Here is a 24,289-nt window from a genome sequence, read left to right on the forward strand (position 1 = left end):
GCTTGTCCTTAATTGGATTGCTTAGGCTTAAATTGTTGAGCTCTCTGCTTGACCTTGTAAATGAAGTCTAATGTGTAGATTCACATGTGCATCATGCATGGTAAAAACAAATCTTCAAAATGCACATCTAAAGCGAATAACTTCTTCTGTTACTCTTTAGAATAAATAATTTGATAAAATATTAACATCCTATTATAACTTTTAAGCAATTCATAGAGTAGCAGAAATCTGACTACTGGAAAAGATCAAGTAGTAAATGTTGTTGATGTAGTGGAAAGCATAGTTATAAAGGAAGATTTTAGATAGGTATTGGGATAAATTAAAATGCTCATCTTTGAGGCAGATGTCTGAGTATTCTGGCATATGTTGATTCTGGATGGAGATATTTTAACGCTGAATCTGCATACTGTCTAGGGACATACTTATGTTCTGTGAAATAACTGGCACGTGGTCTTCACTATAATCACAACTCTCATTTAAATTTATCATTATTTAATATAATGACAACCATTTTTTTATTCTGCATTTTAGAAACAAATACAACTTATGTTCAGATGCTACTGTTTGCCCTAAAATTGTGAAGAAAAGATTAAGTCACCACTTACTTAGGTAGCTTATGGTAGTGCATTGACCTTTTATATTCCAGGAAAGTATCCTACATAAAATTGTTTGACTTGGCTAAGACAACAGGATGAGACTTGAATAAGATCACAAGTATGTTTTTTAGGTGACTTTATAAATCAGAGCTTGAAACATAAGTTGTATTTGGTGGTTTAGCCTCTACCAACATTACCATTGTTACTGGTTTACAAAGCTTCAAATATCTTTAGGAGCTCTGGTGCTTTAATTTCAAGTTGTATTTGCATCTTAACAAATACAGGTTTTCACTTGGCTAATAAATATGATCCTCCAGTTCTGACAGCATCAGCAGTGATGAAGAAGAGCTAAGAACACTGGGCAGTAGTGGCAGTGAAGGCAGTACTCCAGAGAACATTGGTCCTCCCTTCCTCACGGATGAAAACAGTTGGTACAACAAATGCAAAAGGGTAGAACAGAAGTATCGGCTTGCATTGGAACAGAAGGTAAAAGATGAGTTTTGTGTTGGGATGGTAGAGCCAAAGATGGTCACCAACCAACTGGCAAAATACCATTTAAGTAAAGGCAGACAAAATAAATTAAATATTATTTAGCTTCATGTAAATTGCCTCCAATATTATGATTCTCAGAATATCTGAAGTAATAATTGCACTAAGTGTCTTTGCTCCCCGATTAGAGGGAAGAGAAATTGGGGAAGGGGGGAACAGAAGAATAATAAATAATTCAGAGGTCAGATCACAGAGTATGATGTAGAAGCTTTATCTCCTTTTTCCAATCTCAGAGTTACAGACAGTGTATCTCTGAAGCTGTTAGGTTGCAAACTTGAAGTGAACATAACTGTCCACATTGTTTATTGCTGTACAAAGACTCCCAATGGAAGGCTTTTATGATGGTAATAACATTAAACTTCAACGTTTAGCCTAACAGTAAACAAAGTAATCTATCTAGGAATGAAAAGCAAAGCTATCTTCTCAGTAATACTGAGATAGGTTTTGAAAACATCAGTATAACTATATGTTTAAGACTTAAACTATATGTTTAAGACTTGCTTCAAGCTGGAATGGGAAAGGAAAGAAAGAAAGAAAGTTTGGTTTTGATTGGAATAGTTTATGTGATATATTGAATGTCATCATAGAAAGCAAAGGTAGGCTCTCCCTCTACCCTTCAAAAGACTCTAAGTTGAAGGGAAATTGTAATGCATGTCCAAACTTTTTATTATTTCAGTATAAAGTAAAATGCTTGTCAGTATATTGCAATAGCATATTAAAACTACAGAGATCTGTATTAGCTAATGGCAGGGGCAGACTTCATAGACACTGAAAAATAGTGCACAGAAAAAGAAAAGAGGGGAAAAGTAAAATAGAAATGGAAGAGAAGAGAAATGGTAGACAAATAGTGCTTTAAAATAACTTTATTAATATTTTTAGTATTTTTTTCCTAGTATCAGAATTTGACTTCCATGAAACTCCCAACACAATAAAACCGTATTACAGGCTGAAGCTGCATAAGGATGCTTAGAGGTGTAATTATTTCCCTCAGTTTAGGGAATTAGAATCAGAAGATTATCTCTCTGCCTTTCTAGTTTCTACTGTATGGGGCGGCGGGGGGGGGGGGGAACAGGGGGAACACAGATGGCATCTAGAATGGATCTTATAGCAATTGTGACTCAGTGCATTAACTGTGGTAAACACTGATCAAAGTCAGAAACTATTCATGGTTAGTGTGCTATCGCCACCCCAACAGTCCATGCGGCTCAGGAGCATAACCAAGACAGCATTTCATCCATGTTTCCAGACAAAAACATAGGATCAGTTCGAACACATGTACACACAAACACACAAAGACTGTAGAATATTTTGTTTTAACGAGTGTCATTAGCTTTGGGGAAGCATTTAAGGGAACAAAATAGTTGGATGTTTTTTTGATGGGGGTGGGGGAGGAAGGGTACATCCAGCTTGTTCAAAGAATGAAGGATATCCTATCAAAATTGTGACAAACATCTCCAGAAATGGCAGCGAAGCATGGTGTCCAAACCCACTAGCCAGCATCACAAAGTAGCTTTCCTTCTTACAAAAAGCACAAATATCTTCTGTGGCTGTAGTAGCAAATGGAGGTTTTGGTTTTTGGTTTTCAAGTCTAAGATCCAGAAGCATTTCTATTCTGTGGAAAGTTGTTCTTATGTGCTGATCTAATACTGTGTATTTCAAATTTTTGAGCCATTATTGCTATGTTATTCTTCACAGCATTCCCTTAATGAACTACCAGCTAATATAGTCAACTAATGTGATGGTGAATTCAAGTCATCTTTGTTACAGCTGTGAAAACTTTGGAGCAAGCAATGCAGTTTTCAAAACAATAGCTACTCTGACAGCTGTTGGCACTTTCTTAATGGTTGTAATTGTTAAGGGTGCCTACAGGAGATCTGTAACAAGAAAAGAAATGTTAATCGAATAGACAGAAAATTTTTCCATTACCTAATCTTCATTTGGGATCTGCCTGCCAAATTTTTCTTCACTTCAACTATATTACCTCTGTTCTATGGTAACATCCCCTTCTGGTGGCAGTAAGTTGCTCACAATGCAGTGAGTACCAATAATTACTGCCAACTAATCAAAGGCAGAGTTTTCTTTTAAACAAGAGGGCCTTTCTCACATCTGTGTTAGAAAATTCAGTGTTTATGACAAGAAGACCAAGTTGAGAATAATGTATTTTTAGTGACTGGTGTAGTGAATCTGATACATCCTTCTTTCCTCATCCTTCACACAATCATAAATTTAATTTTGGAGTCTGAAGTGTATGTACTACAGTTGTTAATACCACAGTTGAATCACTTTTATTAGGGCCACAATATGATAAGTGATTGGATAAAGGTACCTGTATCCTCTGAATTGTATGAATTGTAGGATAGGGTCAGATATTGTTTTAGGAAGGTAAATCCTAACATTGCTTTATTGGATCAACAGTGCTGTGCTGGTTTGGACCAAGGATCCGTCTGCCCTACTATCCTATTTTGGGTACTTGCCCAAAGTAGATGTGGAGGGAAGAATAAAAGCAAAGCAAACACATATATATATTTTTTTCCTCCAGTACTCTCTTGGCTAACCTGTATCAGCTCAAGAACTTCTTGAAGCTGATATTATATGTCTGTTGAATAACCTATGAGGAGTCCCTGTTCCAAATATTCGTCAAATATCCCCTTGACCTCTTGCAGGTTTTTAGCATCCAAAAATTTTTTTATTTTATTTTTTTTTTGGCAAAGTGCTATGCATATCCACCATCTGTTGTGTGAAAAGCCACCTCCTTTTCTGTCTTTTGAATTTGGTCCCTGGTACCTTCATTTCATGGTGCCTAGCTCTTGTATTTTAAAAAATTACCAACAGTCAGTTCCTTCTTGCCCTCTCAATGCCACCCTAGAGATTGTCTTTTCCAAGTTGTCTTTTGTCCAGATTAATGAGTCATTGTTTACACATTTGTTAATTATCTGCAAGTTATCTTTTGCCTATTTTGGCATGGAATAAGCTGCTCCTTTTTGTGTCGTAAACTCAGAAATTCTTTGTGTACTGTTTATACTGGAATTTTGTATACTTTGGTGGGATGATGCATCTTCATGTCATTATAGATAACAGGTATTTACTGTTCATAGTATTTTGTTACGGATACTGATGTTTCTCACGTAAAATCTCTTTCTTAAACATTTGATGTTTCTGGGAGGCAGAAAATTTGCTTATGTCCTAACGTATCATTAAGTACTTTCAAAGCACTACTTAGAGCTCTGGGGAGTAGCTAAAAAGTCACAAAAACAGTAATGCTTGATGGGACAGAATTAGGCACTCTAAGACGCTCTCGAGATTCCTTGGAACTTGCAGTGAAACCAAAATAACTTCCTATCCCATGCAGTTCTATCCACTCTATATTTATACGTAATGTAAGAATCACAGAGTAGTTGGATGCTGTGGTCAGAAGGCACCTCAGGAGATTGCCTAGCCCAGCCCCACTGCTCTAAGAAAGGTAAATGAGCAGATCACTTGGGCTCTTGTTCAGTCGATTGCTTGTGGTCTTGTTCAGTCAGGCTATGAAGTAGTCTGAGTCTCAATGACAGAAAGTCCCAAGCCTGGCTAGACAACATATTTCAGTGTTCATTTAAACTTTTTTTTTTTTTCTGTTTAAATGAAGTTTCATGTTTTTCAGTTTGTCTTCTCTTCATCAGATAGTGCTGAGAAGTCTGATGTTGCCCTCTTTACACCCTCCCATTAAATATTGATACACAGTGGTGGGATTGCCTCCCTGAGCAGTCTTGGCTCTTTCTGCCTCCTCTCATACAAGAGGTGCTCCAACACCTTTATCCTCTTCATGGTGATAATTACTATCTTACTAGTGCTTTCCTGGCCAGCAAACATGATACCTGTGTACTTAATATAACAGGACACCTGTTCCAAGTCCTTTTGAAAACTACTTTCTGTTTCTTCATATTCACACCTGTGAAAGCGTATGTTTTCCTGCAAGCTTCAAGGAATGTGCAAAATGTTATGGACTATAGACTAATTGTATCCAGCTGTGGCTAAGAAGGGCCAGTAAGAAGTTACTTGTATCTGAAGTTCTCAGACTGTGATTGTAAAGAAAATGAAATGCCTTCGTAGTATTGTAAGCAGGTAAGTTACACTCTTAGTGACAATCCTGCTATCACAGCTGCTGTTAAATACTTGCATTGTGGATTTTTGTAAATGATGAATTAGTTGGAGTATGATTAGTACTGCCTCGTATCTTTTATAGTATCAGCTGGGAAACTGATATAATGCACATGCATGTTCCAGCTATACGCGTCCAATGTTTCTAGAGGTGGTCTTTATCAGTTTTCCTACCTTATACTTTCCTGTAGACAAATCGTCACATCAATAACTTTCTTCTCTGTCATTTTAATATGTAATGTCGTACTGCACCTTTCTGTTCTAAGAAAGAGGTTTTCACAGAAACTGTTTTTTTTTTTTTTTGATAATAATACTGGATCCTTTTCATTAACTATATGGATACTTATAGCTACATTCTTCTCTTGTCTTTCTTGCACAATATCTAACATCTTGCATCTGTAAAGTCATTGAGTCCTGATCTTTTTCTTGTGCTAGTGATTGCTTTATGTTTCTGGAAACTGAACTAATGTTTCATATGAGTGGCATTCCTTTATTGTAGTTTCATCCGTTTTTCTATTCCAAGTGTGGAATATAGGTAAATACAGGATTTTCTCAGTACCTATTAGGAAACACCTTACTAATCATAAGTCATTTTACTAGTCAGTTTAAAAAAGAATAAATAAAATAGAATTGTATACATTTTAAACCAGAAAACCTGGATGTACTTAAAGAAAACTTTGCTGGTTGTTAAGTCTTTCTAATACTTTTATTTCCAGGGTTACCTTGAAGAACTGGTACGGCTCAGAGAAAACCAGCTATCCGAATCTGTCTCACAAAATAAACTGCTGTTACAAAGAATTGAAGATATGGATCTAGCCCATAAAATGGAGAAGGAACAGCTGGAATATATCATTGTGGAACTGCAAGACCAGTTGTAAGTTAGTATGACAGAGAAACATTATTAAAGCAGTATAACTTTATTTAATTTATTTAAATATACAATATGAAGAACTTCTGGTCCTGTGGAAATGAGTCAAACTCCTTATAGAAATTGGTTTGTTGTAGCTTTTGTGTTCCTGACAAATCTTTTATTCAGAAATCCTTCCCCTGAAAATAATGCAGCAGTGTAAGACAGAGTAATTCTAAGCTTTTTTCTGCAAATCTGAAGTTGTTTAGAGTAAGCTTCCTTAAATTTTTGACATTTTTCTCTAAAATCTTCTTCATATTTTATTACTTTCAGATTTAATATTACTCTTTTTAAAAAAAAAAAAAAAACAACTTTTTTAAAATGTAGGGAAGCAAAAGAGGACAAAACTATTTATTTTCTTTCTTTGTACAGGTTCTATTTTATCTGTGTGTGTCTTAGACACAGTAGGAGTTCATCCTATAACCCTAAAAATATTCAATTTGATGAAAGTTTTCTACTTACCTTAATCTTTAAAGCAACGTGAAAGACTAAAACAACAGGAAAAGGCTTAAATCTTTTAATATCATAATTGACTTTTAATACGGTAAATATTTGAGTGTCTTATGTCCTTAGGTAACTTATCCTCATAGCTCTGTCTGTTGTGTAAGACGGTACCATCATTTTTCAGAGGCACTCTGGCATTGTTTAAAGATCCACTTAGATGGACAACTCACTGTGAGGTGATAAATTGCCACAACAGTATACAACTGCAGTAACTATATTCTGTTCTGTTCATGACAAACACAAGCTAAATAAGTTTATCTTAGATTTGGGGCAATTTTTATGTCCGAGCCCTGAAGTAAAATGGAAGTGAGATGTGCCCTTTGACATAATGCGGAATGAGGAGAATATAAAGACGCTTTAGGATATGCAGGTTCCCTCTGCCTAGGGTCTCACAGAAGGGTCTGTTCTGTGCAGCAAAACATGCTTCTGGCTTGTAAACAAAGTTCCCCCTGACTCCATATTGTGGGAAGTCATTTTTTGCCAGTGCTTGAAATGGTTCTGTGAAAGTCCCCAGGAATACAGCATTTGCATTATATTTATGCCACAATTCCAAAAACAAAGGGGAAAAATAATAATAATAAAAAAAAATCCCCTGAGTAGTACTTTGTTCTTCCTGATTGTATGTTCACTTTTGAGAGATACTTGTTCCAGAGTTCTTTAATGAACTTACTGATATAGCTAATGACTCTTTATATACTTTTTGGCCTGCCTTAGTATTTTGGGGTAAGGGTGAAGTAGGGAAAATGTTAGTGGGAGTGGAAAGTGAGTTCATTTAAATCCTGATATTTGGAAACTTGGAGCATTCAGACCTGCTGTCCATTGAGCTGTATGAAATTTGACTGTTGCAAAGATCTCTAATCTTTGGGGTTTAATTTTATTTGTTGGCTTTCTTAATGTGAAGGCTTAAATTGTGGAAAAGTTCTGTTGTATCTTGACAGTGTGTTCTTGTATAGCTGTTTGTGAGACCCTGCAGTCAGGATCCTGGACTATGCTAGATAACTGGAGAGAGAGGTATGAGCAGGGACTGCCTGTCACATAAACTCTTCTTGAAGTGTGTTAGGAGCCCATAATTCCTAATGTGGGATAGGGAAGGGAAGAAATACTTCTAACAGCTTTTTAATGGTGAACACCAGACGTAATTAGCATCTTTTAATCGTTCTTTTTTACTTGTGGGTGTTTTTTTGTTTGTTTGTTTGTTTTCCCTGACCAAGGATGAAGTGCTGACCTGGCAGCTGAATGTTCTATCACTAATGTGTCTGTAATGAGGCATGAGTATTGGCCAATTGCTTTTTATGGTCCAGCTGTTTTAGAACAGTGTTCACGGAATTCCATACCGACTGTTTTGCTCTCGTGCCATTTTTAGCATTTTGCATTTGTGAATGTATTCTATAATCTTTCTGAATTTTTTTTTTTTTTACCGGCAGCTAAGAGAAAGTTTGGGATTGTAATTCTGTCTGAGGCATATCACATTAATGTTTGTACAAATACTTTGAGATCCGATTTAGGATCGTTTTCTGTGTAATGAAAACTATTATAAAATAAACATTCTATATTTTGTTTTTAATGTTGCTGTTCTCTTCCACTGGCTGTTGTTGCTAAGGTAAAAGGTTCTACTGCTTCAAATTTTGTTTGTTTGTTGATGTTTCCAAAATTGTATTTCAAAGGCATGCAAGTCAAAATATTTTACCTATTTCCTCAATGAATTAATGGATTTGGGCAGAATGTGAGTCTGTTTAGGTCTGCTTCCAAAAATAAAAGTAGAGGGGAATGGAGGTTTGACTTTCTTGGCAGTACAGATTGTTATTGTTGCTGACTTGGAAATGAGATAACACTAGTGGTCAACAAGACCTTAGGTTATAAACTAGATTACCCACATAGAACCTTTTCCATATTCATATTTAATAACGCAATTTGATATAAAGCACAGAATGTATACAGAAATGGGAACAACTCATCATTTTTGTCTTAGAGCTGCTATGAAAAACTTAATGATCTACAGTTTCAGTATTCTTAACTTTGGCTCTCAAGCTTGAGTATCCAAACTACAATAAACAGTTTTTAATCTAGTTAAAAGCTATTTCATGAATCTCACAAATACCTTTTTTTTTTTTTTTTTTTTTTTTTAAATAGTGAGGCTGAAAATTTGTCAAATTAGTTATTCACAGGAGAGAAAAATAATAATGTATCTCAACTTAATTGGATGTCTTAATAATATGCCCAGCCATCCAGGTTGGATGTCTCTCTTCGGCAAACTGATGGCAAACCGGGTTAGACCATGAAACTGCAATAGACCACCTGATTATCAGTCAGGCATATTTAAACAAATGCACAGCTGATCAAGAAGAACAGTTCTTGCTCTTTTACCATGCTCAGTATCCGCAAATGAAATGATTGCCTGGTGATTGTCAGTTGTAGTAAGGGCAATGGAGGCATATTCTGGCTTTAATCTGCTTCCTTGAGAAATGTTTGCTGTCACTGTTGCAGTGAGGGCATTAATTTTATGGTTCTGTTACTTCTAAAGGTTTCCAAAGCAAAGGACAGATGTGGTTTTGAAGATACTTGCAGTCATGTATAAATAGTAATTGGAGCATTTGGTTTGGGATTCGGTAGAGCTTACAGAAGTTGTACTTGTGACCCAACTTGCATCTTAGTGCCCAAGCTGTTGGGCACTATCATATGTATAACTACTAATCTATACTGCTACATCCTACTGTTGGGTCTGGTCCTCTCGCTGTTCATTTTATGGCCCAGTAAACAGTGCACTCTATGTATGTGGTGGCTGGTTACACCAATTTGAAACAACCCAAGTCTGGCTGCACCTGGGGCTTACAGCAGCTCAGCATGAGAGGACAGTGCTTTGGCTCTACTAGTCTACAAAAACAGTCTTCCTTACAGGGAGGGTGGAGAAGTTCTTAAAGGAATTGCTTAAAATTAACAGCTCCCAGGAGGACAGCCAGGAGAAGCCCATGATCCTTGGAGTTTTTAACTGAAGAAAATAGTTTGATTTTTACAACGGTCAAAACACAATGGGAAAGAGAGATCAAATCAAGGAACTGGATCCTGGGGTATTCAAAATGACAAGGGCAGCCATTTCTCCTTCTAAGATCCTGCAGAGAAGCGTTGGATGCATCTTGGAGGAGTAGTCTCCAAACTTTTTTTGATCATCTATCCCATCAGTCAGAGGAGTGACTGGGGAAAATATGAAATGGCCCATAACAGTCTTGCATTATAACTCTTCATCTCAGCTTACCAGGCTTTTTCTTTTTCCCCTTGAGTGATTCTTGGTCTTTCTTTTAGCTTACACACTTAGCTGTACCTAAGTCAAAATTTCTCTGCTGATCTTTTGCAAATTTAAGGTTTTAAGTTGAGATTCTGTATCTGAAATTGATATTTATATGTTAAATATTGATACATGATTACAAGAGGGATTCCATCAATTTCCTGAATAGTGACTCATCTCCTGGATAGTGACTCACTGATGTTATGAAAGCTAATCACTTTACCAGAAAAAAAAAATAATTTAAATGCTAAGGAAAAAGGAAAGCATTGTAAACAAAGGTAAAACTCAACGTTAAATGCTTCAAAACATATATCTTTTTCTGCTGTGATTTTGTTGTAATAATGAGAGTGATATGTGTAATTTTTACTAATACTGATTTTCTTCTAATGTATTTTTCGGGTTTTTAGGCCAGTATGCCTGATGTAAGATGGTATGACCTCTTTCTCCCCATGGGTGCAAAATACGTACATACATAAATGAAAAAAAAAAAATATATATATATATAATTTATCCCATATATTGAGAATATATTTCTTAGCTTTGTCAGTTGCTTTATTGTTTTATAGCTCTCTGTTTATCTCCTCCTGCTGTTTCTCCCCACATCACTGTTTTGTTCTGGTGCTTTGTGGAGGGGTACATGCAGGGAAGGAAACTCAAGGAAACTCCTCTGTGATTGGAGTTCTGTCTTTGGTTATGGCACAAATAAGACTCAAATTAAATTGTAGTGATGCTCATGTATCACATTGTATTAAGCATGTCTGTATAATTAAGAACTTCTCATATGATTTAGCAGATCTTGAAGTTAGATTTATTTAATTTGTCTGGCTGTTACTTTGGAAATAGTCAGTTTTTTTCAAGGCCCAAATAATGCTTGTACTGCGTTCTTAAGATTTTAATCTACCTGTCTGATGGACTCAGCGATGCAGTTCCTATCTGGATAATATCAATGTCTTTGTAGAGGCTGTAAATGGCAGTTTAGTTGCAACCCTGAGAGACTGTTTGCAACAGTGACACTGAAATTAGAGCAAATGGTCTGTGCATGTTTCCACTTCTGAGCGGTGCACAGCCTGCTGCTTACGCTTCACTGTCTTCCAGGTATTGACTGCTGGAGTACACTGTGTTCACATATATTTTTCAGCACTGCATCGAGCTCAGGCTAAGATATCCTCCCAGCCTTTCAGAAAAATACATTAGCTCATTCTCAGCAGCACCTGAGCACAGTCATAATTGTTCTGAGAGCAGCATGCCAGAGTAAATTCATGCCTGCTGAAGTAAATTCATGACTGGCAAAATGAGCTTCTCTTTGTTTGAAATGCACCGTGTCCTAACAGATCTATTTTGGAGTTAGATTAACTGCAGATTAGAGGAAGATGTATTCTTTGCAGCAGAAATGATTCACTTCCAAAGACAGTTCATGCCCTAGTTAGAAACTCGCTTATGACAGTAGTATTGGTGCTTTTTGTCCATTTGTAAGGTTTGGTTTGGAGCTACTTGAGTGCCTTCAGAGTGCTGCCACAAATACTTGGCCCAGGAGCAGGCAGGGGAAGGGCACACCTTGGGAGGGCACAAGGTTGTAGAGGTTGTAGGCTATAACCTTTCTGTCAAGGACAAAGCAGAGAGAAGCTCATCCAAGGAGGTAGAAACAGAAGAGTCTGAGCAAAAGGTTTGAAATCCTAACCTGCAGTTTGTGTTCCCTCATGAGTAAAACTATAAATGTGGGTTGCCTGCTTTTGTAATCTTCCCTCAAAAGCTACATCATCTAGAGAAAAGGGAAAATTGGGGCATTTCTTTAGCTATCTAACCTTTGTTTTCAGATAGTCCTCTTGTAAAGCTTTTTTCTAAAAAAAAAAAAAAAAAAAAATATTGGCTCAACTTCATAAGTATAGTAAATCCAGTTTGTTAGAACTAGAATATTAAAATTTATTGTTTGATCTATTTGGTGAATTTCTTTACTAGAACATCAAAACATCAAAATTGAGTGTTAATTCATCTTTCCTTTTAAAGCCTTCATGGATCCTCACTGTCAAACCAGAGTTCACGTTAGGCACACAGTTATTTATCATGCTGTCCTGTCTCCCGTAGATTTGCAGCATCAGTTTTAAAACTTCATTATCGCAGTCTGGTCTGTTCTCAGCTCCTTGTTTTCACAATCAGTACTTCTTTTTTTTTTTAACTTGTGAAACATATCTTAGAAAAATATTGCATATTCTGACAGATGGCGTAACTGTTTAGTGTACGCAGTGGTTTTGATTTTGTTTCTGAGGAATTCTTTCCTTTGAAGTTTGCTGCATTATTGTATAAATGCCTTCTGTGTTTCACAAAGGCGTGGATAGGCAGCAAGAGAAGTCCTGTTTCCAGTGAGGCAGATCTGCCAAGACATGGGAGTGTTCTTTTTGCTTGAAAGTGTAACGAGGAAAAGGTCTACAGCTGGGTTCAGTACGTAGATTTCCTGCAATACAGAGCAACGGAGTAAAGAAACATGCAGAATTAAACAAAATTGCAGCCAAGACTTGGACCTGAGGGAAGACACAGTATTCTTACAACCCAGAGGGCCTGGGGGGGGTCTGTTATGCTGCAGGAAACCCAAACTTTCTGGATTGATAGCAGCCTGAAGAAGAGGACTTAGTACGCAAGATGCAGTTGAGAGATTTCTTTTTAAATTCTCATATTTTAAGTCTGATTCTGAACTTTTAAGTAGTGGCATGAAAAGGTTTATTTTAAAATATATATAAAAGTCTTTTATAAAAGGCTTTTATGTTACTGGTGTCATCAGGGACAAGCAGTGGTCATGTATCTGCAGCAAAATGCTGGCTGATTCTAAGGTGGAAAATACTGTGTTGCTAGGAGTCTTTTCTCTCTTCTCTCTATTTTTTTTCCTTATTTTTCTTAGTAGATTTGAGAATCTTTCATTTGAGGACTTTCATTGAACAATTTTGCATACTTATTTCCATTCTAATGGCTTTTTAATAATAATTTAAAAAAAAAAAAGCCATTCTATATTTTTAATAATAAAAAAACCCACCTTTGTTGTATTGCTAATATGGAATATTAAAATCTGTCTTTATAGTGGCATCCTTTCTCTTTTCTTCCATAGCTATGCTTCCACGGATAAAGGCATAGTAACTAAAGTGGCACAGCAAGAAAGCTTTAAGTTAGCAGGACATTAGCACTGTACGCTTTCCAAATTCCAGAATGTTTATCCAATGGAGAATTTAAAGTAAGGCCTTTCCAATTAGGAATGAAAAATATTGGCCCTTTGAGGACTTCAAGGCTAATGATCCATATTCCCAGTAGGGAAGCATATTGTATGGATTATGGATTTCCATCCTCAGTTAATGTTACCTGAAATGTGGCAGAAAAAGAATATTTTCTTTGGCATTGCAATGCTAAAGAACCTGTACAAGAAGTATAAATTTATTCCTTTCAATTCCATTCCAAATTTAACTCCAGAATTATCTCATGTCTAGAATAGGTGAACCTGAGACTTGGATTTCATAAAAGGATTTTTGAAATTTGATGTTTGCACTGTGAACAGAGTGGATAGATATCAACTAAAAATAGGGTAAGCCAGTTGTAATATGTAATCAGCAACTCGTTGAATGCAAAAATGGAGACTGAATTTGATCTTCATCTGCTCTACCCATTTAGATAACTAGACTTGAATTGCTATTTGCTTCTGAGATTCCGAATTTTTCTTGCTTCATTTCTTTGCTCTTGTATTCATTTACTAGAGGTTTGCTCCTTGATACTTATAGGAAAAACTAGTAAACAAGAAGAGTTGAACATTTTTTTTCATATATGTTCTTCTAATGTATAAAACACAAACCACATGAAGTTTAACACCCAATTAAGACAGACTTTAAATGTCGAATAGTAAAAATAGACACGTTTTTTGTGCGCGTAGAATAGTGCTAGGTTAGTATGGTAAGTATTCTATTTTCAGAGATGAAAGATGTGAGATATCAGTGATACTTTGTCATTGATATATAGTGTCAATCTATTTTAATATTGCTTAGACAGATGAAAATATTTAAATTACCTTAGATTAGAATTTATTTTGGCTATTTTTTATCTGATTAAATCAATATAAATTATGTTTATTCCAGTAAAAAGGAATAGGAAAATACATTGTATACTTTCAGAACAAGATTTAAAGTTTTTATAAAATGAAAATAGTTTGAGTAGATGAAAACAGACTTAACCAGTGTGCATACACATGCAGTCACAGAAATGTATTTTTTCTTTTAAAGGATGATAATTAAAAAAAAAAACTTAGAAAGCAATATATTTTTCATTCTTTGATATTTAGTTATAAGGCTTTGTGTCAGGATTTTTTTAGTGTTTTGTTACACTAAAACATGAGAAGTGATTTCTTGAAAGGCTTAAAATAAATTAAAAAAAAAATGCTTTAAGTCATAATCAAGTAAGTATGTATTTTGTTAACTGATTTGTTGACCAAGAGGCTTTTACTAGCTGCCTTTCTTTTTGGGTGGCAAGTGGCTGAGATTTAGTTTGGCCTTTATTATGTTTGTCCTTAAGGTTTACTTATGCAGCCACTTAACATAATTTTTTCCTTATTTTGATACCCAAATTATGAACCAGATAACACCTGGAAAATATTTTTATTTGCTTCCTTTTTCTTTCCTTCCCATTTCTTCGTTTTAAATGTCCTGTGTTCAGAGCTTTTACATTTTGTTTTGCTTTGCTTCCCATTCTCCTTGGATCAGATTTTTATCTTGCATTCTTCTCATTCTGTAATTGCCTTAGACTCTGAAGCTACATTGTTTTTTCCTTTTCTTTTTTTTCCAAACCAACATGGTTTTCTGTCCTTCACATTAAAAGAAGAGTCATTAAGAGTCAATATCCATACTCACTTTTTTTTTTTTTTTTTTTAAAGTTAGACCCATGACATTCTAATGGAGTTTATATGCTAGTTTTGCCAAGTAGTTTTCTATAGAGATCTATCTTATGTTGGATGTAACTGTTTTACAGTTGATTTTCTGCTTCTACTGAATGCAAAGGAAACATGTTAAAATAGCAACAGATTATTGACGAGACTACTGTTCTGGTGCAGTTTTCCAGATCTGTTCTGATTTTAGTTTTGGTTGGTTTTGGTTTGTTTGTTTGTTTTTTCCCCCTGCCTGCTACTCCTTTAGAAGTGTCCTTTTAGAAGAGATTCAGCTATGGACAGATAGTTTGTCTTTATGTAGCTGCTGTGGAAAAATCCTTACTATCCATTGAATAACAAACTATTTGAGGGATTATTTACTAAAGGCAAATTTGATAATCTGTCTAAAACAAAACAACCCCCCCTGTTTTTTCTAGGAGTTCTTTCAGTTCATCTGCCGGAAAAAAAGTTGAAGAACAGAATTAAAAGCGCTCTCTCTCTTTTTTTTTTTTTTTTTTTTTTAAATGATTTGGTTGCTAGTCAGGTTCATTTGTTTTATTTTCTGTATTTTTTTTTTTTTGCCTTCAGTCACGACTTGATATCCAGGAAAGTTGGTTGGAATTTGCCCGTTATCCTCCTCCAGAGGAATTGGGCTTGGTTATTTGTCCAAGAAGAGGAGATGTCCATACTGCACTCCTGTAGTATGTTAATGAGCACATGCAAATTGAACTGTAGTGTGTTTGTATCCATTCTGGATGATGTCTGTATTCTGAAATAAAATCTCCATTGTAATTAGATTAGAAATCAAGAGTCAAGCTGCAGCTGTAAAGGTCAAGGAGATGAAAAGATGTATAAAATTGATGACGGTAATTTTGTTGCTGGAGGATATGTTTCAAGACCTCTAGGGGATATGAAAGGAGGACTAAAAAGGTTGCTGAAGAAGCATCAAGGGAATCTCTTCTGTGGCACACCTCAGTACCATTGCTGTTAACACGAAGATCTGTTGGCCAGTCAGAAACAGTAAGAAAACTGGTGTGGTAGGACATGCCTGCTTTTTTTTCACTGCAGCGGCTGCCATTAGAAAGTCTGCTGGGAGCTCTGGCATCAAATTTGGGGAATACTGTGCCTGTGCACTGGGCACACACCTGAGAGAGGTGATATGTTACAGCATCAAAATCCACTGGTAAGTAACTCATCTTCATACCTGCTGATCTAATTTCTCAAAGTCCAATGATATACCAGTCCAGACACCTCACTGTCTTGCTAAACTACTGACAGTTTGAGAGTTCCCTTTTGTTTTAGAGTTGCTCTTGCAGATTTCAGTTATATCCATGTATGCTATCAATTTGAGTTTGCATTCCATATTTCCTGTCCTAAATAATGGTTTTAAAGCTTGTTCTTTCTTATTCAAATGTTTTTATTTTTATTTTTAAGCTTTTATTTTCACTTTTACTTTTCACTACTCAGGTAGTTCTTGAACTGGAGCATTCATCTGATATAATTCCCTTTCTTAGGGAATTAGTCTGTTTGGTTTATTTCCTGTCTCCATCTGCTGGTAGGAGGGCAAATTGCCAACTGGACTGGCATTTTCTGGATTTGGAGAAATTAAACTTGCAGGTAAGAAATTACTGGTTTTTCGTAGGTATAACTGGAAATTGAACTACCTTTTTTATTAAACAACAAAATCTATGTAAATGGGTCTTCCAGAGACAATGTCTTCCAATGACATAAACCCAGGGCTAATTAGAAACAGTATTTAGCTGAAGTGAGACCAGAGAAATGGTTGTCAAGATGAGGCTTTTCTATATTAGCTTTATTTGCACTTGAAATTATTATTTTTTTAATCTATTTTTAAATTCCCAGAGATAAATATCATTACAGGATAGTAAGTAAGTAAAGATAATCACGTTTTTATATCATTTGCGTTTTGTACACAGGAACCCTGTGTGCAGACTGTATCCTGTTCCCGTTTCTCCCCTATAAATGAACAAAATGAATCAGGTCACATTTTAAGTTACAGAAGTTTTAGATGTGTTAATTCAGAGGAACAATTTTGTATCTTTCTGAGAAGGAGCTGAGCTGCCAAAAGCAATGCTAGTGCAAGTAGAACTATGGAATTAGCTCATTAATTAAATTTGAAAGGTTACTTTAAAAGAAAAACAAAAACAAAAAAACAATTGTTTTTGTGATCCTTTTTTGGAATAGCTCCTGAACGATTGTACCAGAACAACTGAAAGGGCAACAGACTGTAGATCAGTAATTTGTTTATTGCATTTTGTTATTGTGCATGTACTGTACATAATGGTATTCTGCTTGTCCTTAATAAATCATCTCAAAAATGTAAGTCATGAAATAACCATCCTTCTCCACTAGTATTCACTTGCTCTGTCTTTGTAAGGTACTCTCCAGAATACTTGCTTGCTGATTTCTTCTACTTTGATTATCTTGAGGTCTGTAATAAGATTTCACTGCTCTCACTTTTCCTTACTCCTTAAATACACAATTTAAGCACTGCAAGTCAAAAGCATGTGGAGATGGTTCTGTGAGCAGCTGCACAAACCTGATGTTAATATTCTGGCTGTTCCTGTTACTCACTGGATGAAAGCAAGTTTATTGGATGAAGGACTAGGTTTTTTACTTACCATCTTTCAGTACAAAAATAGCAGTTCAGTAATCACTTCCAAAAAATTAGAAATGTCTTCTCTCTGCCTGCCATTTTTTTAAATGTTTTTCAGAACTTTAAACACAATATGAGGGTATTTCATAAAAATATTTGTTGTGATAAAAACTGCTTAGGGCAAAAACATTGAGAGCAGGAGAAAAATAATTATTTTGTATCTTTAGGTCCCAAAAGACAGCTTCTGCTACTTCTTTGCCAACATGATTGTAAAGGGATGGAAATGATTGCAGGTAGATATCACACTGAATGTGGGAAATAAGTTCAGAAGCATTCAGCCAAGATTTTTTTTTCATTTCTAGTTTAGATGATGTATCATAAATAAGTTTAAGCCCTCTCCTTTGTTTTGAGTCCATTTTTACACATTCTCTCTACTCTCCATAAAACTTTCTGCACTCTACAGTCTCACCAGGATGCCCTGCCCTGTTAAGCCATATCTCACACGCTGCCTTTCTTCCATTCAAACGGAGTCATGCTGCTTTTACCCCTGTGTTAAATGGCTTAGTTTATCTTATCCAGGCCTTATATGGCGTCATCCTGAAATCATCACAGCTATAAAACCACTATGAATAGAATGATATTTTATCAAATTATATATAAAATTAAAGCTGTATAGTTTGATCTTTAATATTATTCTTTGGTTTGGATGGTTTAGGGATTTTGTTCCATTTAAGTGATGCTTTTTATGACAAGTCTGTGCTTGGAGTCTTGCTTGCTTGGTCTACAGCTGCTTTTCAGCGGGTACTTCTTGCCAGTGTTTCATTCTTCAGAGCTGAGGTGGTAGAATAAAATCTGTTCGTACATAGGCCTTTCCAGTTTAGTATGTTTTACTGCAGGCCTGCTTTCATCATTTTATGCAGAAGATTGCATGTATCACTTTGCCACAGATTTGAGATATTTTCCAATCGAGACCCAGAGATTTCCTGTGTGTGTGTGTAAATTACAAAAAATGCTAAATTTGCATTTTATTCTTGAATGTTTTGTGAAATTTAGAAATGTCACCAATATCCCTGTTTGCCTTTTGTAGCTGTCCACCAATTCTTTGTTTCTTATTTTTGTTTTGAGTCTTTATTCTATTTTTTTTTCTCAGAAACTTTTTATATAGATAACTTATTTTGCTATACTGGCAGATATATAAGTTTCAATAGTAATATTCTTCTTTTGGTTATACAGTCTGACATTATGCATGTGGAGAAATGCTCTAATCTTCATTGCACTCATTATGATTATTAAGAAAAGTCCTACTTGAGCTGTTGAAGTATTGCAACCTAGAGCTGATCAGCACTAGTTACAATGCTGGCATTCTGGCGAATAGAGTTCTACTGTAGAAATTAATTCTGCCTTGGATAAAATAAATCATTGCCTTTTGAGGCTTCTTCCAGAATGCCTCTTTGGACCAATCATTAGAGTAGGGGAGCACTCAATAATATAGAGGATCATTTTTCACATTGAGTGTTTGGAAATTCACATGCTTGTTTTCACTAAAATGTGATCATATTTGCTTCCTTTTTTAGCTTGTGTGGTAAACCTTTTGTCTCCGTTTCTTCCCCTTTTTGAAAGTTTGTGGCAGTATCACTACTGATTTATGATGACTGGGAGTTTGAGAATGATGTAAACTGTGCAATTTCATACTTTGACTCTGAAAATAAGTCTGGTTATTGTATGTGAATTGATACTGCCTTTGTTTATCATGAAAGAATAGCTGTTTGCGAACTGTGCCATTCACAAATGCTTGCTGCAGATAAATCTTGTGATGCTTTAAGAATGACTGCAAGAGGACAGACAGCTAAATAATTTGCAAAGCTGAAAGAATAGGTAGGAACTCCTAGCACCTGCTATGAGTATTTTCTCAAATTTCCTATTATCTATATTGCTATTTCATAAAAGCTGAATACTGTGTTTGGACTGATTTTATATATTCAAGGATATTTTTATATAAAAAATAATATGAGAAGAGTTACTTCTGTATCCTATGTAGTGCCTGTTTCCCTTGCTTAGCGTGGTGGAGAACTTTAAGTTGTGAACTCCCAGTACTGTCTTCAAATGTTATTGCTCTAAAATCCTTGGAAGAGTTTAGTTAGGCATTGCTTCAGAACTTTTTTCCATGCAGCAAGGATGAAATTTCAGGTTACAGTAGCATGAGGATTTGTGGAGCAAGCCTTGATATAGAAACTCATGTAAAATACCGAAATTCTACTGTTAGCAACTTGTCTGCAGATGTGTAGTTTTTTATCCTCCTCACTCACTGTATTTATTTCTTAGTAACCTAGCATAGCTGCTGAGTTGTGTGGTGATAATGTACAGGAGTCGCCCAGATGGGAATTTACATATACGTGTATGAGTTTGCATTTAGTTACTGTGTGCGTTGTTGCTAATATACACTGGGTGTCCTGTTAGGAAACCTCACTGAAAGCACGCAAGCCCTCCTGGGTCAGGAGGTTGTGCAGCCCAGGTATCTAACCTCATAGTGACTTGCCAGGTCAGTGATTCAGCTTCCTCAGGCCAACAAGCCTTTTAACAGACCTGTTTAATGTTCAAGGTACCCCCGGGGATTAGGGAAACACCACAGGGAAGTGAGTAACACAAAAGATATTTGAAATTATGGAGAGCTTCAAGCTATGAAAGTGTTTCCTTCATACACACCTCAGAGAGCAGAAACTTGAGGGAGATCCCAGGGTAGAATAGCTGATGTACAAAAATCTTGCACAAAAGCTGCGGGAATTCACAGAACCATAGAATGGCTCGGGTTGGAAGGGACCTTAAAGATCATCCAGTTTCAAACCCCTGCCATAGGCAGGGATGCTGCCCACTTGATCAGGTTGCCCAGGGCCTTGTCCAACCTGGTCTTGAACACCTCCAGGAATGGATGAGGCATCCACAATTTCATTTTGAGATGGAATTCTTCTTGAGAAAAGTTTCCTGAAAATAGTTTTGTTCACTCTGGTGCTTCAATGCTTTCTCTTGCAAAACTGCCATGTAACTGTCTCCTCTCTCAAACTCAGCTACTAGAAATTGCTTACTGAACTCACTACTGTCTTACCTTGCTTTGTGGGGAATTTTGTCTTTTGGGTGGGATTATGTGTCCTTGTTGAGGTTCCTGTCTAAACAGTTCAGGTATCATGAGAATTAAAAACTGCTTTGTAAAAATAGACCTGCTGAAAATAATACTTGTTAATTCATATGGACATGTGTCTGCCATCAATAGTTCTTCAATTCACTGTGCAGTTTGGTGTTTCAGATAACAGCATGGCATTTGGCTTTGAACTCCAGAGTACATTCAGTATGGAGATACTGCAACATTAGCTATTTGCTTCAGGCCACAGGTTTTAAAACTAGCAAAGCAGCATGTACTGTTGCCTAGTTTTCATAGATTTTAGAATTTATGTGTAAATTAGAAATAAAAATAATATTGCTTAAGTTAAACAACAGCACAAGAGTAGGCTGGAGGTTGCCTTTTACTACTGGAAAAAGGCTAATGTCGTCTTGGAACCTGAATAACCATTATACTCTCCTAGTTTCTATATTGTTTTTGGTAGATGATTTCTGATGTTAGCATATTAGCTTCCTTGTTTCTAGAACTTTAGAAAACTTATCTGCTTCATAAGGCTAAGAAGCAAAACTGATTTGAATTGTAAGGTACCTCCACTAACGTGTTTTCAGTAATGGAGAAATATACTTTACTAAAAACTGTAAGGTGATAAAACGCAGAATAACTTTGTGTCTTGTTTTGCCTGGAAGCATGTAATGGAATTAACATGTCTGGGTTTTAGTTCATTCCCCCAAAACACTTATTTCAGGGTGAGGAGGAGGCAGGTTGCACTTCAAAGCCCACAGAATTGGGAGGAAAAAGGGAATTATGTTCCAGTAGTTGGTCTGTTAATTACCATTATGCAGACAGAAAGCATCTTTAAAATGATGCTGTTTTTTAATGCTTTTGCAGGAAGAATGTTATTTTACCTTTTCCTGTTCTTAAGTTGCTTCCCCAGGAAAAGTGAACCCGCTTATGATGGTTTATGAAAATTGCAGTCTGTCAGTCACTTGAAGTAGAGTATTGACTTGGATGGGACTACTTGTTTTGTTTTTCTTTTTGTACTTTAAAGAATTGTTTTTAATAGACTCAGATTTACTGTTTTTTTGTATTCACAGGACTGTACTAAAGAATAATGACTTGAGATCAAGACAAGAATTAACTACTCACCTCACCAATCAGTGGCCTTCCCCAGGAGCTCTGGATGTCAATGCTGTTGCCTTGGACACTCTACTCTATAGAAAGCACAATCAACAATGGGATGAGTAAGTTGAATATTTAGATTCACCTTTAAAGGAACAGAAAAACTCAAAATTATGTATTTCCCATAGCATACTCTTAAATGTATTCTATTTGAAATATCTGTTAGAAAAATTCTGTGTTTCTCACTTAACATGAAAATTTCCTTCCTTTGGATTAGGGGAAAAAAAAAGTTTTCACAAAAAAAGTAATAAAAAAATAAATAAAAAATAAACAACAATCTTTTGGGAAACAAAAAACAGACTGATTAAGTGAAGAAAGATTAATATTTTTTTTCATTAGTTATTTCTCTAAAAAAAATCGTTTTGTGGAAAATATTTCTAGTGGGATCTTTAAATGTGTTATTATTTAAACTTATTACTTGTTTTACAGAAAAAGTTTTCAAAGTCTGGACCAACTTTCAGCAGATGTTAGTCTTTCTCAAACCTCTCTGGATCCAGGCCACTCACAGGATGGAAAGCAGGATGGAATAAACTTGTTAAATGAAGGTACAGAGCTATGCCAGTGGGTTCATTTTCTTTTATTCTTCGTGGTTCACGAAGACCCCATGAGGTGAATTTTCAGTCTGGGAAAGAGATTGAAGTGCATCTTTTCTCTTGTGTTACGCTTTTTTTTTCTGTTTCTCTAAGTACTATATTTCAATTAAGTCTGCATTTCTTCAAGACTCCCTCTCATTCCCAAACAGGACTTTGCGGTGTGTTCAAGGCTAGGCTAAGCCTGTCTTCTTTATGTGATGGATACATCACATAACCTGAGAAAGGCATCTTCATGCTATAACTAAATCAAACCTTAATCCCACTCCTGTTTTTTAAAAGAAAATTTAAAGGCACTAGATTTGCAAGTACCACTGTCATTCTTACATCTTGCTTTCAACATTAATTTGTGGTAATCTGTGGAGATGCAGCCTGATAATGCGTATGGTTTTGAAAACAAAACCAAAAAACATGATATGGGCTGTGCTAGAACATAAATGTAATATGCCGCCCCCTTCAAAATCTGTATGCTTATCAAAGTTTAACTGCTCCATCTTGTGGACAACTGTGAAGAGCAGAAAAATTTGGGAAGACTTCTGAAATAGTAGTATTTTGAGTACAGAACAGAAAATAGCATAAGCATTTTTCTTTATCTTATCAAATAGTTACCTTTTTAAGCTGCTTGCTTTTAAACTCAAGTTTAAGATGATTTATTTTATTCTGCAGATGAGACAGGAAGGTGAAATAGGGAGATATTGATAATCAATTTATTTATTTTGTGCCAGCTCAGCTAATAAATTACAACTTAAATGGCTATTCTGAGAAGGAAGGAATTGTCTGGTACACACATACCTTTTAAGCATGTTTCTTGTTAACTGTCAAGTGTGTTTGGATGACAGGGTAGATGCTTGCACTGCCACTCGTACACTGCAGGGCTTTTTCCAGTGTCAGGAGTGTAATTCACATCAAATTACAAAGAACAAAAACATTTTGTTTTGTGAAAAAAATACATTCTGATTCCAGATAATTCTGCGCTTTTCCAGGGATTCAAAATAAGATCTCTAGTACTGATACTGTATTAGTAATATCATTTCCATTTATAATGTACTCAATTAAAGCCAATTCTTGAATTAGTAATTTCTATTCACCATGTAGACTGACCAGCCCAGCCTGTAATGCAAATCTCTGTTCTGCATGGATAGGGAAGGTATAAATAACATCTCTTCCTTAACCGCATTTCTGATGAATGCATGTGCTGAAGCAGGAACTTGTAACAGTTTAGATGAAAGTATTTTTTTTTTTTTTTCCTATTCCCTTTTTGTTTGTGGTCAGATCATCTTGTGCTGTAATGATTAGATTAATCTGTGTTTTCCTTAACAGGGAAGGAGGACACTCCATCGTTGCTTGGCCTTTGTGGCTCTCTTACTTCAGTAGCAAGCTACAAATCTCTAACAAGTCTGAAATCAAGTGAATATCTTGCGAGTCCCACAACAGAGATGACGAGTCCAGGTTTAACACCATCTTGAGATGCACACGAACAGGAAGAGCTTTGTGTTATATGCATTTGGTTTATGTTCTATAATACGACTTGCAATGAGACTGCTAGTTCTAAGTTAAAAATAAGCTGCTTTATTTATTTTTTTTTCACAGTTACCAATTTAATTCACAAATTCTCTTTTCATTCAAGTTTTTTTTTTTTTTCCTGCCAGAGGACTTTTTCAGATTTTCTGCTTTAGTCTTGAATTATTTAAAACTCTCAGTCAGGTACAGGGCATATAATCTGACACTTTTGGCTGATTTTTAAAATGAAGCAGTTGGAAATCAGTCCCCTACTTAACTGCCATGACCTTTGTTTCTCCTTGCAGTGGTTAACAGCCTGGCCCTACTATAGCCATAGTGCTTCTCTGCAGTGCTTTAAATATTAACTCTTGCAGAAAACACAGGGAATCCTTAATGCCAGTCTTTGTAGGCAGATATTTTACTTAAAAAT

At 35.8% G+C, this 24,289-nt stretch overlaps 1 protein-coding gene across 3 annotated transcripts in view; it reads left to right on the forward strand.

Annotated features, from left to right (window-relative positions):
* RUNDC3B (RUN domain containing 3B) overlaps nucleotides 1-23,825 on the forward strand; it is a gene marked incomplete at both ends in the record, with an annotated part of 48,492 nt that extends 24,667 nt beyond the window's left edge. The window contains 5 exons of one of the 3 annotated variants that reach the window (XM_084281440.1): nucleotides 914-1,082; nucleotides 5,999-6,156; nucleotides 21,685-21,831; nucleotides 22,199-22,314; nucleotides 23,680-23,825. In XM_084281440.1, coding sequence (XP_084137566.1) covers nucleotides 914-1,082; nucleotides 5,999-6,156; nucleotides 21,685-21,831; nucleotides 22,199-22,314; nucleotides 23,680-23,825 — 736 coding nt within the window. The remainder of the gene's footprint in view (nucleotides 1-913; nucleotides 1,083-5,998; nucleotides 6,157-21,684; nucleotides 21,832-22,198; nucleotides 22,315-23,679) is intronic. The other 2 variants (XM_084281441.1, XM_084281442.1) reach the window with 2 other exon arrangements.
* Nucleotides 23,826-24,289: the final 464 nt, after the last annotated feature.

The sequence above is a fragment of the Netta rufina genome, assembly GCF_964035555.1.
Source record: "Netta rufina genome assembly, chromosome: 2".
NCBI lineage: Eukaryota > Metazoa > Chordata > Aves > Anseriformes > Anatidae > Netta > Netta rufina.